The sequence below is a fragment of the Phyllobates terribilis genome, unplaced genomic scaffold (genome assembly GCF_046119375.1).
Source record: "Phyllobates terribilis strain yellow unplaced genomic scaffold, ASM4611937v1 Scaffold_13__5_contigs__length_258822181, whole genome shotgun sequence".
Lineage (NCBI taxonomy): Eukaryota > Metazoa > Chordata > Amphibia > Anura > Dendrobatidae > Phyllobates > Phyllobates terribilis.
The window spans coordinates 231,314,286-231,336,908 of NW_027362773.1; the positions used below are offsets into that span (position 1 = coordinate 231,314,286).

A 22,623-nucleotide genomic window follows, 5' to 3' on the forward strand; every position below is an offset into this window, starting at 1 on the left:
ACACGACAAACTGCTTGACTGTGAGAGAGGTGCAGGCGGACATATTATGGTGGATTGAGAAAGATGTGGTGTGCTCGGTGTCTGAGATCGGTCAAAAACAGCAGGCATTTCCACTTCCGTAACAGCTGACAGGCTCCCACTCACCCCATCTGTAGCAGGTAAACCAGTGGAGGCTCTGTGGCCTGAGACTTGTGTGAGAACACTTGCCACGGTGATGGAGAAGCAGCAGTTGCGGTTGATGCGGTGGACGGTGGTTGCCAAGGTCCACTAGCTTCCACGTATGTCACGTCAAGTCAGGCGTGACTCAGTGACGCGCTCCCCGCAGTGGATGCTGGGCTGTGGGTGGGGTTTCCCCGCGCGTCACAGCAATTCACCGTTGATCATTACGTACCATTATGCAGGTGTAGAATTAACATATAACTTTTAATAAATAATTAATAAAATACAACAGATAAACCACCCAAGTGGAAAACCATATATATATATAAAAGGAACTATATGTCCCTATTAACCACTCAAACTCGCCCCTGCCTAACAGCAGAGGTTGGCACCCTTATTCCTACGCCAGTGGCGCCCCTGCTCCTCGGCGGCTCTCCCTGCTAGGTGCAATGCCTAGTAGATATATCTACAAGTGTCTGATCGCACTAAGATGATGGTATCTTCGTTACCTGCAAGTTAGTGGTAAATGAATAGCAGACCAAGAGATTAGGTGTCACTGTCACAGCAAAATGTGGTTAATTTGCCTTCATATGTGGATATGGGTACACCCTAATGTAGTGTTATAATGTGCCTTACATAGCCCTTGCACTGCCCCTGCCTGCCAGTGGAGGTTGGCACCCTTATCCTGTGCAGTGGCGCCCCCACTCATCGGCGGCTATCCCTGCAGGCTCTATCTGACCCTATCCAGGGTAATGGTGGATAGGTAAGTATAACTGGGGCTGTGATGGAAAAAGTTATTCAAAATAGACAATGTAAGGCAGATGATTTCTTTCATATAAGAATAGAAGGGACTATGTTATATGTAGTGCTACCCAATGTACATAGACAGCATAATACAATAGACCATGAATCACAGATGCCAATACTAAGCAAAAAATAAAAAACATGTGCACAAACAGCAAAAAATTCAGTCAAAAATGCTAGGGTGTCAAACACCTCCAATCCAGTTTGCATATCAAAGCCACATAACCTGTTATATAACTCAATGCGTTTCTCCTCTCTATGAGCTTCATCAGGAGTAGATGTAACAGGTAAATATTAGAAAAAACAGAGATAAATTACTCAGCTAGTCAGAGGCCTTCACATATGGCGTCACGTGTAGCAAAGAGACAATGCTCCAACAAATGGTCCTGCATTCATTGGGAAAGCGGGCGGTGGATGCTGGGCTGTGACGAGCGGGGGAAACCCTGCCCACAACCCATCATCCACCGCGGGGAGCGCGTCACTGAGTCACACCTGACTTGACATCAGCGGAAGCCAGAGCCGGCTTCTGGGGGTCACGTGATGCCTGTGAGCGGTCAGCGATAGCGCTGCTCACAAGCAAAAATGCAACGACAGGTACTTAGAAAAAAATCTTCTGTTTAAATACATTAGGGGCATTTTATTTTAAATAGTAGTGAACAACTTCTTTCAGGAACGTACTTTTAACCCTTTTTAGTATCAGAGGCAGACTATCACCTCCACCACTACTACAGGTGCATGTGTCGGTTCCTGCATGTAATAGTCAAATTATTGCAATTTTTGCCTCTACTCAGTCATTTTTAACAAAGTTGACAGATAACGTGAGTTGTGTCATCTTTTGGGGTCTCAAAAAAGACAAAGGTTAGGCAACCCTTGCCACCCATGCGAACTGCAGACCCGCGACCGCTGCTGAAAACAGTTGTGGCTGAGGATGCAGTGCTTGTCATGGTTGCATCACTCAGTGTCTGTGAGGGAGGCCGCAACCTAACCTCTTCAGTTTCCTCCTCCTCCTCTGCTGAGCTACTCAGCTGCGATCCTCTGAGTACACACCAAGTGGGATCTACAACCTCATTGTCATGCCATCTGTTCTCCCACTCCTCGCCCTGAGAGTCACCCTCCTCCTCTTCCTCCCCTGACAGAACAGTACAGTCCGCGTGCACCTCAGGTATGTGAGTCTCATCAGTATCACCTCCATGCTGATGACACACAGATCTACTTTTCTGGACCTCATATCACCTCCTTACTAACCAGAATCCCACAATGCCTGTCCACTATTTCATTTTTCTATTCTGCTACATTTCTAAAACTTAACATGGAAAAAACGAATTCATTATGTTAAACGCACGCCGCTAGGTTCAGATAGGGCGAGTCAGGTTCAGTAACATAGTCTTCCTTCAACCTTAAAAACTAAGTCCATCTAGTTCAACCCATATCCTAACATGTTGATCCAGAGGAAGGCAAAAAAAACCATGTGGCAAACACTAAGCTCCACATTGGGAAAAAAAATCCTTCCCGACTCCATACGACAATCAGACTAGTTCCCTGGATCAACGCCCTATCAAGGAATCTAGTATACTAGCTATTGAACCCGTTCTACGCCCGGGTGGCGAGCATTTTTATTGGTATATGGTCTCCCATGCTGGTATGTGCTGCCCCCCTCCTTGTAGTTGTGCTGCCCCCATCCTGTCTCCACCATCCAATCCTGGTATGCGTGGCACCCCTCACCCCCAATCCTGGTATGCGTGGCACCCCTCACCCCCAATCCTGGTATGCGTGGCACCCCTCAACCCCAATCCTGGTATGCGTGGCACCCCTCATCCCTATCCTGGTGTGTATGGTATCCCTCATCCTGGTATGCATGGCACCCTATCCCTCACTCCCAATCCCGGTATGCGTGGCACCCCTCACCCCCAATCCCGGTATGCGTGGCACCCCTCACCCCTAATCCCGGTATGCGTGGCACCCCTCACTCCCAATCCCGGTATGCGTGGCACCCCTCATCCTTATCCTGGTGTGTATGGTATCCCTCATCCTGGTATGCATGGTACCCCATCCCCCATCCCTCATTCCCAATCCCGGTATGCATGGCACTCCTCATTCCCAATCCCAGTATGCCTGGCACCCCTCATCCCCAATCCCGGTATGCATTGCACCCCTCACCCCCAATCCCGGTAAGCGTGGCACCCCTCAGCCCCAATCCCGGTAAGCGTGGCACCCCTCACCCCCAATCCCAGTATGCGTGGCACCCCTCATCCCGTTATATTTGGCACCCCTCGTCCCGGTATGCGTGGCATCCCTCATCCCTATCCTGGTATGTATGGCACCCCTCATCACTATCCTGGTGTGTATGGTATCCCTCATCCTGGTATGCATGGTACTCCATCCCTCATCCCCAATCCCGGTATGCGTGGCACCCCTCATCCCCAATCCCGGCATGCGTGGCAGCCCTCATCCCCAATCCCGGCATGCGTGGCAGCCCTCATCCCCAATCCCGGCATGCGTGGCAGCCCTCATCCCCAATCCCGGCATGCGTGGCAGCCCTCACCCCCAATCCCGGCATGCGTGGCAGCCCTCACCCTCAATCCCGGTATGCATGGTGCCCTCACCCCCCAATCCCGGTATGCGTGGCACCCCTCACCCCCAATCCCGGTATGCGTGGCACCCCTCACCCCCAATCCCGGTATGCGTGGTACCCCTCACCCCCCAATCCTGGTATGCGTGGTACCCCTCACCCCCCAATCCTGGTATGCATGGTACCCCTCACCCCCCAATCCTGATATGCGCGGTACCCCTCAACCCCCAATCCTGGTATGCGTGATACCCCTCAACCCCCAATCCTGGTATGCGTGATACCCCTCACACCCCAATCCTGGTATGCGTGGTACCCTTCACCCCCAATCCTGGTATGTGTGGTACCCCTCACCCCCAATCCTGGTATGTGTGGTACCCCTCACCCCCCAATCCTGATATAAGCATGGTCCCCTCACCCCACAATCCTGTTATGTGTGGCCCCCTCATCCCTTTCACACTGTACCTGCGTACAAAAAAAACAGTTATACTCACCTTTCTTCTCTATACTCCAGCACTGCTGCGTCCTCTCTACCGGAGGCCGGGGGAGGAGTGCGGCGCCGGAGTACCGCGCTGTCCGGCGCCATTTTTCTAAAGACACACTGTAAATGTGTCTTCAGTAAAATGGCGCTGGATAGCGCAGTGCGCACGCGCCGGTCCAGCGCCTTCACTCCGTCCCCGGTCTCCAGCGAAGAGAGGCGCCACGGCAACGCTCCTCCCGGTCAGGTAAGTATGTAAGTATGGCGCCGGAGATCGCAGTATGCGTTCAGTGTCTACGCATACCGCGCGATCTCCGGCGCCATACACCTCCTCTTACCTGTAACGGCTTGATGCGTGCTTCTCTCTGGAGCCAGACTGCGCGTCACGCATGCGCAGTCTATCGAGGCTTCAGACAGAGACACGCATCCCGCCTTATATTATAAATATAACCTGTAATATTATACTTTTCAAGAAAGGCATCCATGCCCTTCTTAAATTTTAATAGTGAATCACTCATTACAACATCATGCGGCAGAGCGTTCCATAGTCTCACTGCTCTTACAGTAAAGAATCCGCGTCTGTGATTATTATTAAACCTTCTTTTCTCCAGACGCAGAAGATGCCCCCTTGTCCCCGTCTCTGGCCTCAGAGTAAAAAGATCAGTAGAAAGGTCTTTGTAAAGATGCACCAGGGAGCCCCTGTTGGCTCCAATTTTGTAGAAGAATTTTCTGATCGGTATAAATGCGATAGAATAAATGCCTCATTCTCCAGCTGACTGGTCTTGGCTTCTAAGGCAGACTGTTTCCATACATGTCACCATCCAGCCATTGTTCCTGATCTGTGCCCATAGCTACAACTGGTGCCAAGCGGTGTGATGGGCATGTACGAACCAACCTCAGTGGTTGGGAGAGGTCATTCATTGTGAGAAATAACCATTTATTCCTATGCACTATATCTAGGAATGGAAAAGGAAGACGCGCACCCCAGCCTGGTGTACAATGGGTTATTTATCTCCAAGCAGACACAGATAAAATGTCACCACATCATATGTACAGAAAAGGGTCATCTCCACCATCTTTGTGCGACACAACTAGGGGGATACCTAAAAATTCATTCTTCTTTTAGGACTAAATAAATAAAATAAGTTATACCCTAATATTTGTCCCTTTGAGAAATATATATATATTTTTTTATTAGGTTTTCAGCACCAACAACTATCTAGCAAAGCGCGTGCCACCTCTGTAAATATATGCAGTTATAGTCATGTGAAAAAATAACCTGAACACTAAAAGGAAAAAAAATCCTAATTAAAGCAAATTTGGCACCAGATTCTACAATAAAAACTGCAACCCTCAATAAATAGATCTCATAGACCTGATGTAACTGGCATATTTACTTTGAAAATCCATATCGCCTATATAAACTTTTCTAAAATGTTCACATCTGGTGCTAGGAGTCAGGGAACAGAAATTAATGGGAAAAAAAGAGGAGTTCTAGAGTCACTAATTCAACTTTATTTCATTCTTTGATCTTATCCTTAAGGCCACGTTCACACGTTCAGTATTTTACATCAGTATTTGTAAGCCAAAACCAGGAGTGGGTGATAAATACAGAGGAGTTGACTATACTTTTCCTCTGACTGTTCCACTCCTGGTTTTGGCTTATAAGAACTGAGGAAAAATACTGAACGAATACGGATAGTGTGAACGTGGCCTAAGCGGAAGCTGAGCTGCAGTAGCAGACAATGGCCACCACACAATGGGACAGAGTTGTGGTAGGTCCAGCAGTGTCAGAATACCCCAAATGTGATATGGGTGACTTACATTAAAGGATATTAGTCATGGACCTTAAGAGGGAACCTGCCAACACAAAATGACTGTTCAAACACAGCACTCGATGCAATATTTTCCTGGCTCAGCAGTTCAGTGCACCTCACCCTTCTTGTTTTCCATCTCTCCATCAATCAAGACAGATATAGATGTAAAACAAGCAGGTGGGAATGATTTCCTAAATGCTCAGCCACACCAAGGGTGCCCTGAGCGCTTGTGCTTGGTTAGAACAGTCATTCTATGCTCTCATACTCCCTTTATAGAGGACCAGTCACCACTCCTGCCTTGTTTGCTTCACATAAAGACTTGTATTTTTCATACAGTAATCATTTTAGAGCATATTTTCTCAGAACTCTGTTATTGTTCCAAGTAATCTATTAAAAATAAAAAAGACAATTGTGGGCTCTGCCATTCCCCGGAGACCCCATACAGTCTGATACCTATAACACTGAAGAACACTATTTATGGAAAGTACTGTGTTACTAGCAGTAAGATGGTTAAAAAATGACGTCAGGAGAAAGGACAGCTCCTCTAAAATGTGCCAAGTCCAGCCCTGTACATGGAGCACCCACACTTTTTCACATGACATATATATTATTTTTATTTATTTTTTTTACAAAGAGATGGCACCCGCTTGCTAGCTTTACAACATTTCATTAGGTAGCTCCATAGAATCAGAGTGCAGATCAGAGGTGAGCACCACAGGGGGCTTGTGTAAGGAACATCACGTGTTCCACCTAAAAGGTGCATGCGACATGTTAATAATAAGAACATCCACACCTATCTTATATGACTAGACCTTATAGAAGACATATTTAAGTGCTATTTGATTAGGGGTCACATATGTTGCCATCGTTCAGTCATTTTTTGCAGAGGGTGATGGATGCTCCTCTTAGTCCATGTACCCTAAGAAACTTTGCAACCTCTGTACTAGTATCCTATATGACAAGATGATATCTACTCTTAGGGCGTATTCAGACATCCAAGCAAATCGGTTAGAAATCGGACCACAATACATGGGCTGGCTGCAGGGCTCCAGACATGAAGCAGTCATGCTCGGGTCAGAAGACCCATGGCCAGTCCATCCTTTGCGATCCAATGCAGAGACCATCTTGATCTTTCCTTACAATGACTTTTGCCAAGCTCATCACTTGTGAAGACTGAATGAGGATTAAGGAGTTTAAATCTTAGTGAAAGTCCCAGCCATGTGGTCAGTAATGATCTGGTGCCCCCAAGATTGTCTAATGTGTATGGGGGGCATTAAGTCTTACCAGCAGAATTCCAAATGTCGGCGGAACCCGCCACCAATATTGGTGGGCTCGGCTGAGTCTAATGTGTATGGGGGGTTTCCCAACTGTTCCCCAATGGATGATGTCAGGGGGTAAAAATCCAGTATATCTGATTTCAGACTGCCAATCCTTTTGTTCTCGGCAAGATAAGCCCCCGCCAGAGGAGTCGGGCAGCTGCTCTCAAGAACATGGGAGCTCACTCTCTGCTGAGTATGGCGGATCGACAGGCAGCTATCCCTTCTGTATGAGGCCCGTAGGTTGCTAGCATTAATATGGACCTAGAGCTGTATAGTACCTTACAACACCTGGAAGGGAGAATGACTGTATAAACCGTGCCATACAGCAGCACAAAGATGGCGGCTTCGCCGAGGGGACTTTTGTGTACTGCCATACCTACACCCTGGATGCAGTAGCACACATGTACCGGTGTATACAGTATATCTAGAAGGCATGATTAATAATTAGCTTCCTACCCCCCTCTGGAGAGCTCAGATCTGGACTGGAGGTGTACCAAGATGCTATAGTGTCTACAGGCTGTACTATAAGAACGCCACCCCATACACGATGTCTGTATTATTGCTTCATCTTGTCTCATCGGCCATATTTCCTGCCTATACATCACTTTTGTCTGTATGACATTTCCAGTGCAACCTCTGGGCATGCCTCCTGCCTAAGTGCTCAGCTGCATGTATAGAAGCACAGGCCCTTTATAGCTCCTGCCATAAATGCTCCGGGGTGGACCCCACACACGTTTCACAGACCTGTGGTCTGCAGTTACATATGGTTACAGAATTATATATATTAGGAACTATGCAATACTGAAGCCGGCACAATCCAATCAACTAGCTTGTAAAGAAAGCGCCTCTGTCATTAGCCACGTCTTGAAGTTTCCTAAAGAGGGCGCTATGGTTTTCTGGGCATATCCGCTTTGCTGGAGACTCATTTCCATCTTCCAAAACAATCCCTCGTTTCTTGGTTGGGGTCTCCCCGGTTTTGATCATGCTGTTGATCTCTTGCAATCTCTGTTGGTTAAAGCCAATAGCACACTTAACAGAGAAGCATTTTATCAACACAAAACTTTAGAAATCACTTTCTTTCAGAAGGCTCTCTTGTACTAAAGTGACACTACCATGGTTTTACACATGTAGTTACTGGTTTAAAGGGAATCTGTCAGCAGGTTTTTGCTATGTAATCGAAGAGCAGCATAATAAAGGGGCAGGGAGCCTGCACCCAGGTATGTGTCACTTCCTCACCAGATTTCTTTCTTTAGTTTCCACAGAATCAGTGTTTTATCAGCAGGAGATTATCACTTCCGGGATTAGGTGTCTCGTGCCTCCTGGTCAACGGCTCTGTATTCTGTATAACCACGCCCCCTCCACTGATTGTCAGCTTCCTGTGTACACTGTACATGGTCAGCAAGCTGCCAATCAGGGATGTGGGTGGGGTTATGCACATCCTATCAGGTCACTTTCAGCTGTGCTGATCTGTCTACTTCTCCCTCTAAGCCTGGGATTACGGTGGCCGCAGAGTGTGGGGTGCTACCTCGTTTTTAATGAATGACATGAGAATACCCATTATATCTCTAATCTTAGACAGATGCGTAGATACTTGCACATAAAAGTGTATGTGTCTAACTTACTTTTGCAGGGCTGAGGTTAAAATAATATGAGATCTTTTCCTTGGGGGACAGCGTGGCCGAATCTTCATTGTGAGGGGAGATGTAGAGCGGGTGACTGTGAGACAACTGAACACGGCGGGGAGACAAGATCCGCATGGAAGGATAAGGAGAGAGCGGGGTAGCTTCATTCTGTAAGACAAAATGGTCAGAGCAAAGAGCTGAAGATATACAGGGCTGGAGGCAGCAAAAGTCACACCGCGGGACGCCTGCTCCATCCTAAAACTAGATACACTTCAGTTGTCTCTTTAGCCCAGTGAAACATTATTAGTAAGTAGACAAGGAGTCTATCACGTTCCTAAAACAGATATTACTGCAACCAGTGCAGCCAGAGAAGTCAACACTCCTGACAACCTCCCTCCTCCACTGCAGACACATCTGCTCCTCACAACGTCCCTCCTCCACTGCAGACACATCTGCTCCTCACAACGTCCCTCCTCCACTGCACACACATCTGCGCCTCACAACGTCCCTCCTCCACTGCACACACATCTGCGCCTCACAACGTCCCTCCTCCACTGCAGACACATCTGCGCCTCACAACGTCCCTCCTCCACTGCAGACACATCTGCTCCTCACAACCTCCCTCCTCCACTGCAGACACATCTGCGCCTCACAACGTCCCTCCTCCACTGCAGACACATCTGCTCCTCACAACGTCCCTCCTCCACTGCAGACACATCTGCGCCTCACAACGTCCCTCCTCCACTGCACACACATCTGCGCCTCACAACGTCCCTCCTCCACTGCAGACACATCTGCGCCTCACAACGTCCCTCCTCCACTGCACACACATCTGCGCCTCACAACCTCCCTCCTCCACTGCAGACACATCTGCTCCTCACAACCTCCCTCCTCCACTGCACACACATCTGCTCCTCACAACCTCCCTCCTCCACTGCAGACACATCTGCGCCTCACAACCTCCCTCCTCCACTGCAGACACATCTGCTCCTCACAACCTCCCTCCTCCACTGCAGACACATCTGCGCCTCTCAACGTCCCTCCTCCACTGCAGACACATCTGCGCCTCACAACGTCCCTACTCCACTGCAGACACATCTGCTCCTCACAACGTCCCTCCTCCACTGCAGACACATCTGCTCCTCACAACGTCCCTCCTCCACTGCAGACACATCTGCGCCTCACAACCTCCCTCCTCCACTGCACACACACATCTGCTCCTCACAACGTCCCTCCTCCACTGCACACACATCTGCTCCTCACAACGTCCCTCCTCCACTGCAGACACATCTGCGCCTCACAACGTCCCTCCTCCACTGCACACACATCTGCTCCTCACAACGTCCCTCCTCCACTGCAGACACATCTGCTCCTCACAACGTCCCTCCTCCACTGCATACACATCTGCGCCTCACAGCCTCCCTCCTCCACTGCAGACACATCTGCTCCTCACAACGTCCCTCCTCCACTGCACACACATCTGCGCCTCACAACGTCCCTCCTCCACTGCAGACACATCTGCTCCTCACAACCTCCCTCCTCCACTGCAGACACATCTGCGCCTCACAACGTCCCTCCTCCACTGCAGACACATCTGCTCCTCACAACGTCCCTCCTCCACTGCAGACACATCTGCGCCTCACAACGTCCCTCCTCCACTGCACACACATCTGCGCCTCACAACGTCCCTCCTCCACTGCAGACACATCTGCGCCTCACAACGTCCCTCCTCCACTGCACACACATCTGCGCCTCACAACCTCCCTCCTCCACTGCAGACACATCTGCGCCTCACAACCTCCCTCCTCCACTGCACACACATCTGCTCCTCACAACCTCCCTCCTCCACTGCAGACACATCTGCGCCTCACAACCTCCCTCCTCCACTGCAGACACATCTGCTCCTCACAACCTCCCTCCTCCACTGCAGACACATCTGCTCCTCTCAACGTCCCTCCTCCACTGCAGACACATCTGCGCCTCACAACGTCCCTACTCCACTGCAGACACATCTGCTCCTCACAACGTCCCTCCTCCACTGCAGACACATCTGCTCCTCACAACGCCCCTCCTCCACTGCAGACACATCTGCGCCTCACAACCTCCCTCCTCCACTGCACACACACATCTGCTCCTCACAACGTCCCTCCTCCACTGCAGACACATCTGCGCCTCACAACGTCCCTCCTCCACTGCACACACATCTGCTCCTCACAACGTCCCTCCTCCACTGCAGACACATCTGCTCCTCACAACGTCCCTCCTCCACTGCATACACATCTGCGCCTCACAGCCTCCCTCCTCCACTGCAGACACATCTGCTCCTCACAACGTCCCTCCTCCACTGCAGACACATCTGCGCCTCACAACCTCCCTCCGCCACTGCAGACACATCTGAGCCTCACAACCTCCCTCCTCCACTGCAGACACATCTGCACCTCACAACCCCCCTCCTCCACTGCAGACACATCTGCGCCTCACAACCTCCCTCCTCCACTGCAGACACATCTGCGCCTCACAACCTCCCTCCTCCACTGCAGACACATCTGCGCCTCACAACCTCCCTCCTCCACTGCAGACACATCCGCTCCTCACAACCTCCCTCCTCCACTGCAGACACATCCGCTCCTCACAACCTCCCTCCTCCACTGCAGACACATCTGCTCCTCACAACCTCCCTCCTCCACTGGAGACATCAACACTACTGACAAACTCCCCGTCTTATTAGGAGCAAGAGAGGGATTTTACCAATTAAGCCAAGTTCAGTTTCAGAAGTACTGGTGTAGATTTCTTTAATAACATTGTGCTAGGAAATAATTGCTTAAAGGGGTTGTCCACGTCTTAAATACCCAATTCCCCTTCTGCGCATCTCACACACCAGCGTTGCAGCGAGTTCCAGCGATGTTGGCACCTTGTCTCCCAACGCACATGTGACATTGCTCTGCCATAGAGCGCGGCAGCCAATGTCACACGAGCGCTGGGAGACAAGGCGCCAACATCGCTGTAACAGCACCGGCGCAGGACTGTAAGCTTTTCTTATTTTACTCGGGGGCTCAGGAATTTAAGCAGTGGAAAACCCCTTTAAGCCGTGCAGAGTTAGAAAACTCCTAGAAAAGTAGTAACCACTCAATATTGCTCACTAATCAGTTTTCCTACCCAACTTCTCTTGCTCTAAGTGGCACAAATTCCAGAGAGAAGTGGCTGTGACTATACAGGCTGAGCTAAGAAAAATGGTAAGCAGTAAGTGTGACGACATTTACCGCGTTGGTATATTTCAGGGCAAAGCTCTTCATGTTTCCAATATAGATGTTGTTGTAGAAGTGGACGAGGTCGCCTCTTTCCTCTTCTTCATGGTCACTGCTTGCTCCACTTAGTCGTGTCGGAGTCGGAGGAGCGCTGCTAGGCTGGGGAATCGGCAGAGTACTACTGGAGCGCATTACTGGACTGGGCTCTCTGCTGCCTACACAGAAATAGAAAGGAGTCACTCCAAATAAATAGAGGGACACAGCAGAGGCTCTCTACAGACATTTTGCAGTTCAGTCTTTATGAAGAGTCAACTGGAGTAAGTAGCGCCAAATCCATCCAGGGGCTCGCTATTTGGCTATTTTTTCAGTTGCCGTTCGCTGCTGCCAGAAATATACATCAGTCAGGGACTATAGTACATTTGTTGAAATTTACAATAGATTTCTTTGGTGTAATTAATGCTAAATTTGTCAGACATAACGTTCCTAGCAAAGACTGCCGGGACTAAAGTAAAATCACCAAAAGCCACAACGTTTTTGCAACAGTTTTAAGCTAGAAAACTGGTGAAAAAACTGATATCAAACATGTGTAATTGAACTTTTTTTCATAATTATTTGTAAGTTTTCTACATTTTAGTGCGGTATGTAATCCCAATATTAAGAAATACATTGGGATTTCTGCATTTCCCAATAACATGTTATTCCTGGAGCTGGAAGGTGCGCATACTGCTGTGATGCCTCCACACCCCATGGTTGCTTTCCTGATGCTCTGGGCTGAGCCTTCTTTCAACTAATGACTTTACTGTGACATGTGGGATTTCCCCAGCATATATGTCAGGCAGAAACCTCCAGTATTGACATACGGATACGGTTTATTACTGGATGCCTATGCGCAGAACAGTGTGCTCTACTACACTATTCTACAAAGCAAACAGCAAGCTATGCCAACGTATCACCCCAAAACGACTTTTTAGCCAGCCATCAGGATAACAGAGCCTTATTGCTACCCGGACTGTGGAGCATTAATCCCATGTGTACAGGAATCTGTGCGCCACTCACTACTGGGCATTTGAGGGTCTAAATCTGACTATATGAGTAAAGGTGCCAGTTATGTATAGACTGTACATCTATATAAAAAAAAAATTATAGTACCAATGAAACCAATGTCTTCTGTATTTTCCTGATTTATTAATCTCAAGTTCTTAAATTGGTTTTCTCAAGAACAAAGTATATTTTAACCAATAGCTCTTGGAACCATACAATTCACAATTAGATATGTTAAAAAATGTTCCTGTGCTGAGGTGACCTTATAAATGTGTCTCTATGTACGGTATAATGGCTGTGCCTAACCATGCAGAGTTGCTCCAGTTCATGGTTGGCACATATCACCTGGCTGGGAGGGGAAACATAAGTCACTTATGAGGTATAAGTATATAGTTGAAGCTGCAGGGGCTCGCAGATGATGCTTTATGAGGTAACACATTTCCCTACCAGTTTTATCACAGGAGTGAGTGTTTCTGCTGTGTCTCCAGCCCTATGAGCTCATCATAAATCAAGTCAGTGACATACAGGCTCAGTGGCCGCTGAGCTCCTTTGTCACTGACTTGATATATGATGAGCTCAGTGAGCTGGAGACACAGCACAAACACTCAACTCCTGTGATAAAACATGCAAGGAGAAAGCAAGCCCCGGCTTTGTTGTCTGTATACTCACTTATTATAAGTGACCTATACTCCCCTTCCTTGGGCAGGAGCTCTGGTATGTGCTGATCATGAACTGGAGCAGCCCTGCATATGCATTTATAAGATTAACTCAACACGGGAACGTTTTTTTTCTAACACATCCAATTGTGGATCTTATTATTCCAAGATCTATTGATTAAATTGTACTTTGTTCCTGGAAAAACCCCTTTAAATTATAAAGCTGATCTGGGCCTTCTTAACTCTATTAAGATTGATTAATAATGGTGGATTTTCTTTCTATTATCCCTTTTTTCCTATCTGAGCCCCATAATCCTTACAAAAATGTTTGAATGGATTGCCCTTTGAATGACATATTGCAATGAAGGGGATCTTTTTTTTACTTTCCAAAAACCATGGAATAAAATAACACTGGCACAATAAACCCCTCATCCTGGATAACACTGATCGCAAAAATTGCAGTGAAATGCTGTCTGCCACCAGCGCCTCATGCAAGTGACAGCACAGGCACAGGGGTTCATGACCTCAATGATCAATCACAATAACCGGGAATAGGAGTCCACCTCTATGAGTAATGTGTGGCCGTACCCAGCTCTTTATTGGTCTCTATCGGGGAGCTCGTCTGTGCATGGTCACTTCCACCAGATTGCCGCCTTCTCCTGGATTTTATAAGGACACTTCTGTACACCTAAGGATTACAAAAAGAAACTAAAATTGATCTCTTTTTCTAACAAAATAAATTGCGATCCTTTCATTGCATAAGCAATCTTTTCTCCACTGAGTAATATAACAAAGTTGACTACAAAACAATCATTTTCCAGGTGGAACCAGGGTGCACACAGACGTCTCTACTGATAAGTGCCTGCCCAGGATCAAGCATAGCTTTAGTCAGCAATAGATCATAACCATCACCAATTATTCCATGTATGATGAGATTATGGCTCTTCACAAACAGATTATGAAATGGTGAGCATAAGAGGAACCTTGGGTGAAAGCCATTACTGGAAAAGAAATGATGGAAGCCACAAAGTCTTCACACTCATTGGTGGCCACACGTGGGCTTGGCTGTCAACCACATATGGCAGCCGCACCCCAGGATGCCTAAGGCACCTAACATATCTATTGATAAAAATAATAATAATGAGAACTTTATTATAAATGATATTAAAAGGGTATTGTCAAGTTGTCTCTTGAGCAGCGAAAAGCTTTGCAGTCTTTGTACTTCCTGGTTGCTTGGAGGGTCGGTGCTCCTCCATGAATGACAGTTCTGATCTAAGAACTTCGTCCTGCTCATTCACGATAACAGTCTGCCTGTGTGTGCTCTGAGACTACACTGTTACTATATTGACATAACAGACATTGAACAAGTACACAGCTCAGGAAAGTGAGAGCAGTGATTAGGAGAACTGCTCTGAAAACTGCCTTTGCTGGGGGCTCGGAATTGAGAGTCTACGGGACTGATAACCGCTCAGGAGCTGAGAGTAAGGGGAAGGAGGTGAGCAGCTAACTGCTGTATAGATATCAATGGGCTGGAGAGAGCCGAGTGTGATGTGAGGCGTTAACGCCTCTCCTAGAATCTTACTACTCCACTTAGCTATGCTCTGGTGGGCAAGCTCCATGGAAACTAGCTGTACCCTAATTAAGATAAAAGCTTTTATTGCAGGAGAATAACTGCAAATACTAAAGCATGTCATCTACAAACCTGCTTATTTTCATGCTGTCTAAACAACTAATGCAATTTCATAACAAGAGAATAGCTCTGTAACTATCCAGATATTTTGATGCGCTTTGCGCCACAAGTGTAGTTTCATAAAGTTGTATATTTTTTTACAAGCCTTACATGTGCAAAAATTAGCATTTTTTTTCTCCCTTTTCTGCTGTCCTCGACTAACTTCTAAGAATGTAGGCTTAGCTTAGCGACCATTCATAGTCCATGGCATTTCGAGAGATTGGGATATTGCAGAGTACAGTCAGTTCCATGGATGAAGACTGAAGCTATGCCATGCATGGTCGACTATTGCTCCATTAAACCAGGACACTCCAGTGCCTGTTCTTGGGATCAGTGAGGATCCCAGCAGTTGAACCCCATTGATCAGACATCAATCATCTATCCCGTGTATGAATAAAGGTCTTTGCTGGTAAACCACTTTTAGATTTATTCTTCCAACTCTGTTTTTGGCTTTGTACTTACATGACTTTTAGCATGAGGCTGCGTACGATAACATCTCATGATATTGTGGAAGGATGTGTCTTCTTTTGTTACCTGTTAAAACAAGTTATTTACTAAAAAAAAAAACCTGTTAACTGAGAATTTCTTCATTTTTAAAGTGAAAAAAAAGGTTTTAACTAGAGAATTTTTAATGATTTTCAAATTCAATGTTACAAACACTGAAGAAATAAAAAAGTCCCATTTTTCACTGCCTCACCTTGGCCATCACATACACCGCACACATCAAAAGCTGGTCCAGATGTCGGCCCTTCATCAGGTCAGAACAATGGACAAGGGAAAACTCAAAGCAAGTCCAGATCTTTTTGCGAAGGTCATCAGAAATCTCTAGCTTGCGGCAGAGATCACGGAGGCGAACACTGGCTAAATGGTAAACCTGGGAATAAAGGGACACATCAGTGTGAACACTCCTTTAGGATCCAAACATTTTAGATAGTGGTTGAAAGCTTGTTTTGCAAAAAGCCAGCCCCTTCCTATGTAAGATATATTCCCATGTACAATCATAAATGGGAAGAATAGCTTGTCTCCAATTCTTCCCCCCGCCCCACACCAATATCTGCCTTTGCCAGTTTTAGAACACTACTCTACACAATAGATAGTGGGCTGATTTTTCCACAATTGGCAGGAATATTTACATCCCAAATACACTGCTCAAAAAAAATAGGGAACACTCAAATAACACATCCTAGATCTGAATGAATGAAATATTCTCATTGAATACTTTGTTCTGTACAAAGTTGAATGTGCTGACAACAAAACCACACAAAAATCATCAATGGAAATCAAATTTATTAACCAATGGAGGCCTGGATTTGGAGTCACCCCCAAAATTAAAGTGTAAAAACACACTACAGGCTGATCCAACTTTGATGTAATGTGGTTAAAACAAGTCAAAATGAGGCTCAGTATTGTGTATGGCCTCCACGTGCCTGTATGACCTCTCTACAACGCCTGGGCATGCTCCTGATGAGGTTGCGGATGGTCTCCTGTGGGATCTCCTCCCAGACCTGGATTAAAGCATCCGCCAACTCCTGGACAGTCTGTGGTGCAACCTGACGTTGGTGGATGGAGTGAGACATGATGTCCCAGATGTGCTCAATCAGATTCAGGTCTGGGGAACGGGCGGGCCAGTCCATAGCTTCAATGCCTTCATCTTGCAGGAACTGCTGACACACTCCAGCCACAGGAGGTCTGGCATTGTCCTGCATTAGGAGGAACCCAGGGCCAACCACACTAGCATATGGTCTCACAAGGGGTCTGAGGATCTCACCTCAGTACCTAATGGCAGTCAGGCTACCTCTGGCGAGCACATGGTGGGCTGTGCGGCCCTCCAAAGAAATTCCACCCCACACCATTACTGACCCACTGCCAAACCGGTCATGCTGAAGGATGTTTCAGGCAGCAGATCGCTCTCCACGGCGTCTCCAGACTCTGTCACATGTGCTCAGTGTGAACCTGCTTTAATCTGCGAAGAGCACAGGGCGCCAGTGGCGACTTTGCCAATCCTGGTGTTCTGTGGCAAATGCCAAGCGTCATGCACGGTGTTGGGCTATGAGCACAACCCCCATCTGTGGACGTCGGGCCCTCATACCACCCTCATGGAGTCGGTTTCTAACCGTTTGTGCAGACACATGCACATTTGTGGCCAGTTGGAGGTCATTTTGCAGGGCTCTGGCAGTGCTCCTCCTGTTCCTCCTTGCACAAAAGCGGAGGTAGCGGTCCTGCTGCTGGGTTGTTGCCCTCCTTCGGTCCCCGCCACGTCTCCTGGTGTACTGGCTTGTCTCCTGGTAGCGCCTCCAGCCTCTGGACACTATGCTGACAGGCACAGCAAACCTTCTTGCAACAGCTCGCATTGATGTGCCATCCTGGATGAGCTGCACTACCTGAGCAACTTCTGTGGGTTGTAGAGTTCGTCTCATGCTACCACGAGTGTGAAAGCACAACAAACATTCAAAAGTGACCAAAACATCAGCCAGAAAGCATTGGTTCTGAGATGTGGTCTGTGGTCCCCACCTGCAGAACCACTCCTTTATTGAGGGTGTCTTGATAATTGCCAATAATTTTCATCTATTGTCTATTTCATTTGCACAACAGCATGTGAAATTGATTGTCAATCAGTGTTGCTTCCTAAATGGACAGTTTGATTTCACAGAAGTTTGATTTACTTGGAGTTATATTCTGTTGTTTAAGTGTTCCCTTTATTTTTTGAGCAGTGTATGTGAAACCAACAACCAAGAATGGAGGAAGAAAGTTGAGAAAAAATGTAATTATTTCAAAAGTTAAGGACATTTTTTTGAGCAATTTGGAATTTTTGGGGCTCATACCCTTCTGCAGAAGAGAGCCAGCGACCCGACTTTCTTCAGTTTGTTGCCGACATTCTGTTGTACTGGAGAAGCTGGGACAGGAGGGATTGTTACTTGTCCTGCCACCTGCATCTGTTGTGTGGTCATCGGGCCAGCGAGAGCCTGGGCGGTGAGCGGCTGAATGGACGTAGAAACACTACGAGCCGGTCCACTCATACTGACTTGTACTGGAAAAAATGTGATCCCGCCATTCTCATTAGCAATACCTGGCAACAGGATAAGAAGGAGACGGTCACCACCAGAGGGTTTCTCTTATATGAGACATACGACCTTCTGTAGGTCTCACCTTGTACCGGGATAGTGAGGGTTTGCCCGTTATTTGCCGTTACTGTGGCAGTGGCCATCGTTACCAGGGTCTGTCCAGGAACAGGAGGCGGAGTAGATTCAGCAGTGGAGTGTGGAGAGGCTTGTGCCGGACTACCTTCGTCAGACGGGCTATCGGTGTCAATAAAGAGACGGCGGCGCGCGGTGCCAGCTATGGGCGAACTGTATCGGTCAAATAAGGTAGGCGAAGAAGAAGTAAGGTCTGTAGGTATAAAGTACATAAATTTTATGAGCTGCAAGAACAAATACTTCAGATTAGGTAATGAACAGTTTGGTGTAAACCTCACGCACTTTTTCCCAGAACGGACGCATCTGCTCGGATCTCACTGACTCGTCTTGAGCTAAGAGGAGCGGATGATCCAGATACACCGCTACCAACAGCTCCTTCAAAGTGATGTGGGTGCATTACCTGGACAAAATAGGCAAAGACAGATTCTCTTTAAGGATGGGGCAATTTTTTTATTCATTTTTAGTTGTTTTTTTTGTGCTTTTGTTTCCCACCCCCTCCACATTATTTAAGAGCCATAACTTTTTTTTTTATTTGTCCCACTGACATAACCGTATGAGGGTTTTTTTTTTGTTCTTTTTGCGGGTCATGTTATACTTTTTGAATGATAACACTCATTTTACCATAGAATGTACGGAAAAAGGAGAGAAAAACCAAAAAAACAAATCCACAGTTGTTTTTTGATTTTAGGGCATAGGGTTTTTTTTTTTATTAATTAAAATTTATAAAATATGCGGAGCTGCGGCGACAAAAAAACAAAAACAGCAATTTTGGGGTTTTGTTTTTTTTCCCCTCATTACAGATTTTTACTTAATGGGTTAATAAATTAATTTAATATTTTGACAGATCATACTTCTATGGACGTGGAGCAACCACATATGTAAATTTTTTGTTCAGTCCTTTATTTTAAAAGGGGGAAAAGGAGTGGATTCTAGTTATTAGTTTTTTAATCTCTAATACTTTTTTTTTTTTACACTTTACTGTATTTTTTTGTATTTTTAGGAGACTCGAACCTGTGATTGTACTAGAATCTGCAATACTATAGCATTGCTGTATACAGCACAATTATGGTCTCTACCATGAACACCAGAGTCTGGTGTTCATAGGGTCTACGTCATAGCAGGCACAGATGTCTTCAACCCATCGGCACCTCGTATTTCGTGTCGTGGGTGTGTGATGGGTGCTTAGAGCGGTGCAACCCCGTGCCGTGAATGGTTAATGATGCTGTCAGAGAATGACAGAGGTATTTAACAGGTTAACAAATGTTAGAAGCAGATGATGGCTGAATAACACAGCCTTCATCTGGTGGGAATGAAGCAGGCTCAGCTCCTGAGCCTGCTCCATTCATCTGCTCCCACTGTACAGCACTTGTTATTTACAGCTCCAAGAAGTTGGCAAAAATTTGTTGTACCTCTTCACAGAGTGGAACTTTTCCATCATTGTCTTTAATCTTGTCCCAAAGAGGAGAGTCGGGAGTCCACGCCATGCTTTCCAGAATCTGCTCCTCAATCTGGTTCAGGTGTTTTACTACTTCTCGACATAAACCATCCTCCGCCTTGATAACGAGCTCAATTACCTGCGAGCAAGAAAAATAAATTACATCTAAACGGACAGCCAAAGAGACATCAACCAGGTTTTTATCTAGGTTCTCCGAGATCCGGCATATATCACTCTTTAGAGGGCTTTCCCAGATTCGGAAAACTCTTGTCCCAGTTAGTTTTAAACAAACAATTTGTGCTTTACTCATTCTCCCCAGGTCCTGGACTGAATATCCACCACTGCTCTCAGTGATTGATTGTCTGCAGCGGTGACAACACATTGACAGCACTGCAGCCATTAAGTGAACTGAGTGTCTCTGCCCAAGTTTACAACACGAAGTGATTAGCTCAATAACTGGCTGCAGCACTGCTGACGTGATCAGCGCTGCAGACAATAACTGACACCGGGAGCAGAGGCGGAGACTTAGCACTGGATCTGGGGAGGGGAAGGGAAGCACACTGTTTTTTAGAACTGCAGCCCTGGGAGAGGCAGGAAAACCTCGTTAACAGACGACTTGCTGACATAAAATAGCTCTCCTACTCTGCGCTGGATGTGAGGAAAAGGCCAAATTATCTGAAAAAACAATGGGCTTTAAAGGCAAATTTAAAGGGATAACTTGAAAGAAGAAAAAGGTTTGTCTGGACTTCACAGTCTCAACTAACATTTTTAAATGGTAATAAACTGCATAGATGTTAAAATAACAAAAATATTGGACTGGGCAATGATGCCAATCCGGTCTGTCCGAGATCTGCTCCCACTATAAAGAAGAGAAGACGTACTGTCTGCCGCACATTATGTGAGCGGAGTAAATCCCAGACACTGTGCCCCATGCTGCATTCTGTAGGAGAACACATCAGCACATCATCGTACACATCGGAGTGACACATTAATGATTTATCTTCTATACGTACCTTGTAAAAATGGTAGGGTGCCAGGTCAAACATAACTATCACCCGAGGGAAAGTGCCAGGGGGTTTGTATGAGAAGATGATAACTTCCAGGCAGCAGGCTACCAGGGACCGATGGAAGATTTCCTGCTCCAGGATATTCTGCAACACATCCGTAATGAGTGATCACGATGGAATACAAAACCAGAATTTTATTTATTTTACTCACTTATATAGAGTCATTAATTCCACAGCACTTTACAGACATTATGGGTACTGTCCCCATCGGGGCTCACAATCTACATTCCCTATCAGTATGTCTTTGGAGCGTGGAAGGAAACCCCCCCCAAATAAAGGGAGAACATACAAACTCCTTGCAGATGTTGTCCTTAGTGGGGTTTGAACCCAGGACCCCATCACTGCAAGGCTGCAGTGCTAACCACTGAGCCACCGTGCTGCCAAATACGCAGGTGGATAAAAGGGTTCTACAACTAAACTACACATATTTGCTGAGAATGCTGGACTAAACCACAAATTATGGGTTAACATTACTATATTTTTTTCTTTGCATTTGCTTCTTTATAAAGGGTCTCCGTGGTAAACCTAAAAGGTATTGTCCCCTAAAGGGGATTTTTTTACGTTAATGAATGTATTAGAGTTAAAAAAATAATAATTTTTTGCAATTAGGGTTCAATGTTGCCTTCCATAGTCCCTCTGTCTATGGATCTCCGTAGAGTGAGTTAACTGAGAATCTGCCAGTGAGCTCATTCTGACCACTCAATGAGAGAGTTACAGACTTTTCTGTCTTTTCTCAAGCTCTTCTCAGCTAATTTTTTACACTACAGAGCCCAAAGTTTATGTGCATGGAGAGAAAGTCTGTAAAAGAAAAAAAACAGTGCAAGATTTTTAATTAAACCCTAAATTTTAAGCTAAAAAAGTACCCAAAGTTGGACAACCCCAAGCTGGTGCAAGGAATAAAGTTATGCATATAGAGCAGGGTGGTCGTTAGTGCCCCCTATTGGAGGCAGCAATCTTGGATGTAGGCGGTAGCAATCTGTTTTCAAAGACAAGCTGTCTATAGACTGGCTGTCCACTGCCTGTTGATCTGAAATCGATGACTTATCCTAAGGCTATGCCATGAAAACAGATGTACTGGACTACCCCTTTGGTGTTTTTTTCAGTTGTGCTCAGAGAAACGGCCATTATCTTTCCATTTTGACTTTCCCATTTCAGGAATATTAAATTGAACACCGGACGTTTCCACTTACAGACAGATCCACATCTCCCAGACGTTTCTTCTCCCGCTCGACAACAGATTCCACAACCTTATAATACAGCGCCTCTGCCAGACGGAAATATTTCTTTGCAATGTCTGGAAAATAATTAAAGTTTATATTAAAAACTATGATCGACATCATTATTGGAAAAAAAGTTACTAAAGGTACGGGCCACCTCTGCACCAGCGGTGACCCGGTCTCCTAAGCAGAGCTCAGTGCTTACAAGCTTTTGGATGTAGAGCTTTTAAGCGCTGCTCTGAGCCCCGGCCTCTGCCTGCAGCATCAGACGTTT

General features: G+C 46.5%; 1 protein-coding gene across 2 annotated transcripts in view; it reads right to left on the reverse strand.

The window, feature by feature from the left end:
- Window positions 1-3,947: 3,947 nt before the first annotated feature.
- Window positions 3,948-22,623, reverse strand: part of RBL2 (RB transcriptional corepressor like 2) — a 76,623-nt gene continuing 57,947 nt past the window's right edge. Inside the window, exons 8-19 of one of the 2 annotated variants that reach the window (XM_073659352.1) lie at window positions 22,323-22,426; window positions 21,079-21,216; window positions 20,040-20,204; window positions 18,913-19,030; window positions 18,584-18,823; window positions 18,259-18,503; window positions 16,134-16,310; window positions 15,899-15,970; window positions 14,296-14,395; window positions 12,026-12,225; window positions 8,766-8,933; window positions 3,948-8,148 (exon numbers count right to left, since the gene is read on the reverse strand). In XM_073659352.1, the coding sequence (XP_073515453.1) occupies window positions 7,969-8,148; window positions 8,766-8,933; window positions 12,026-12,225; window positions 14,296-14,395; window positions 15,899-15,970; window positions 16,134-16,310; window positions 18,259-18,503; window positions 18,584-18,823; window positions 18,913-19,030; window positions 20,040-20,204; window positions 21,079-21,216; window positions 22,323-22,426 (1,907 nt within the window). In that variant the 3' untranslated portion in view covers window positions 3,948-7,968. The remainder of the gene's footprint in view (window positions 8,149-8,765; window positions 8,934-12,025; window positions 12,226-14,295; window positions 14,396-15,898; window positions 15,971-16,133; window positions 16,311-18,258; window positions 18,504-18,583; window positions 18,824-18,912; window positions 19,031-20,039; window positions 20,205-21,078; window positions 21,217-22,322; window positions 22,427-22,623) is intronic. The other variant, XM_073659351.1, reaches the window with a different exon arrangement.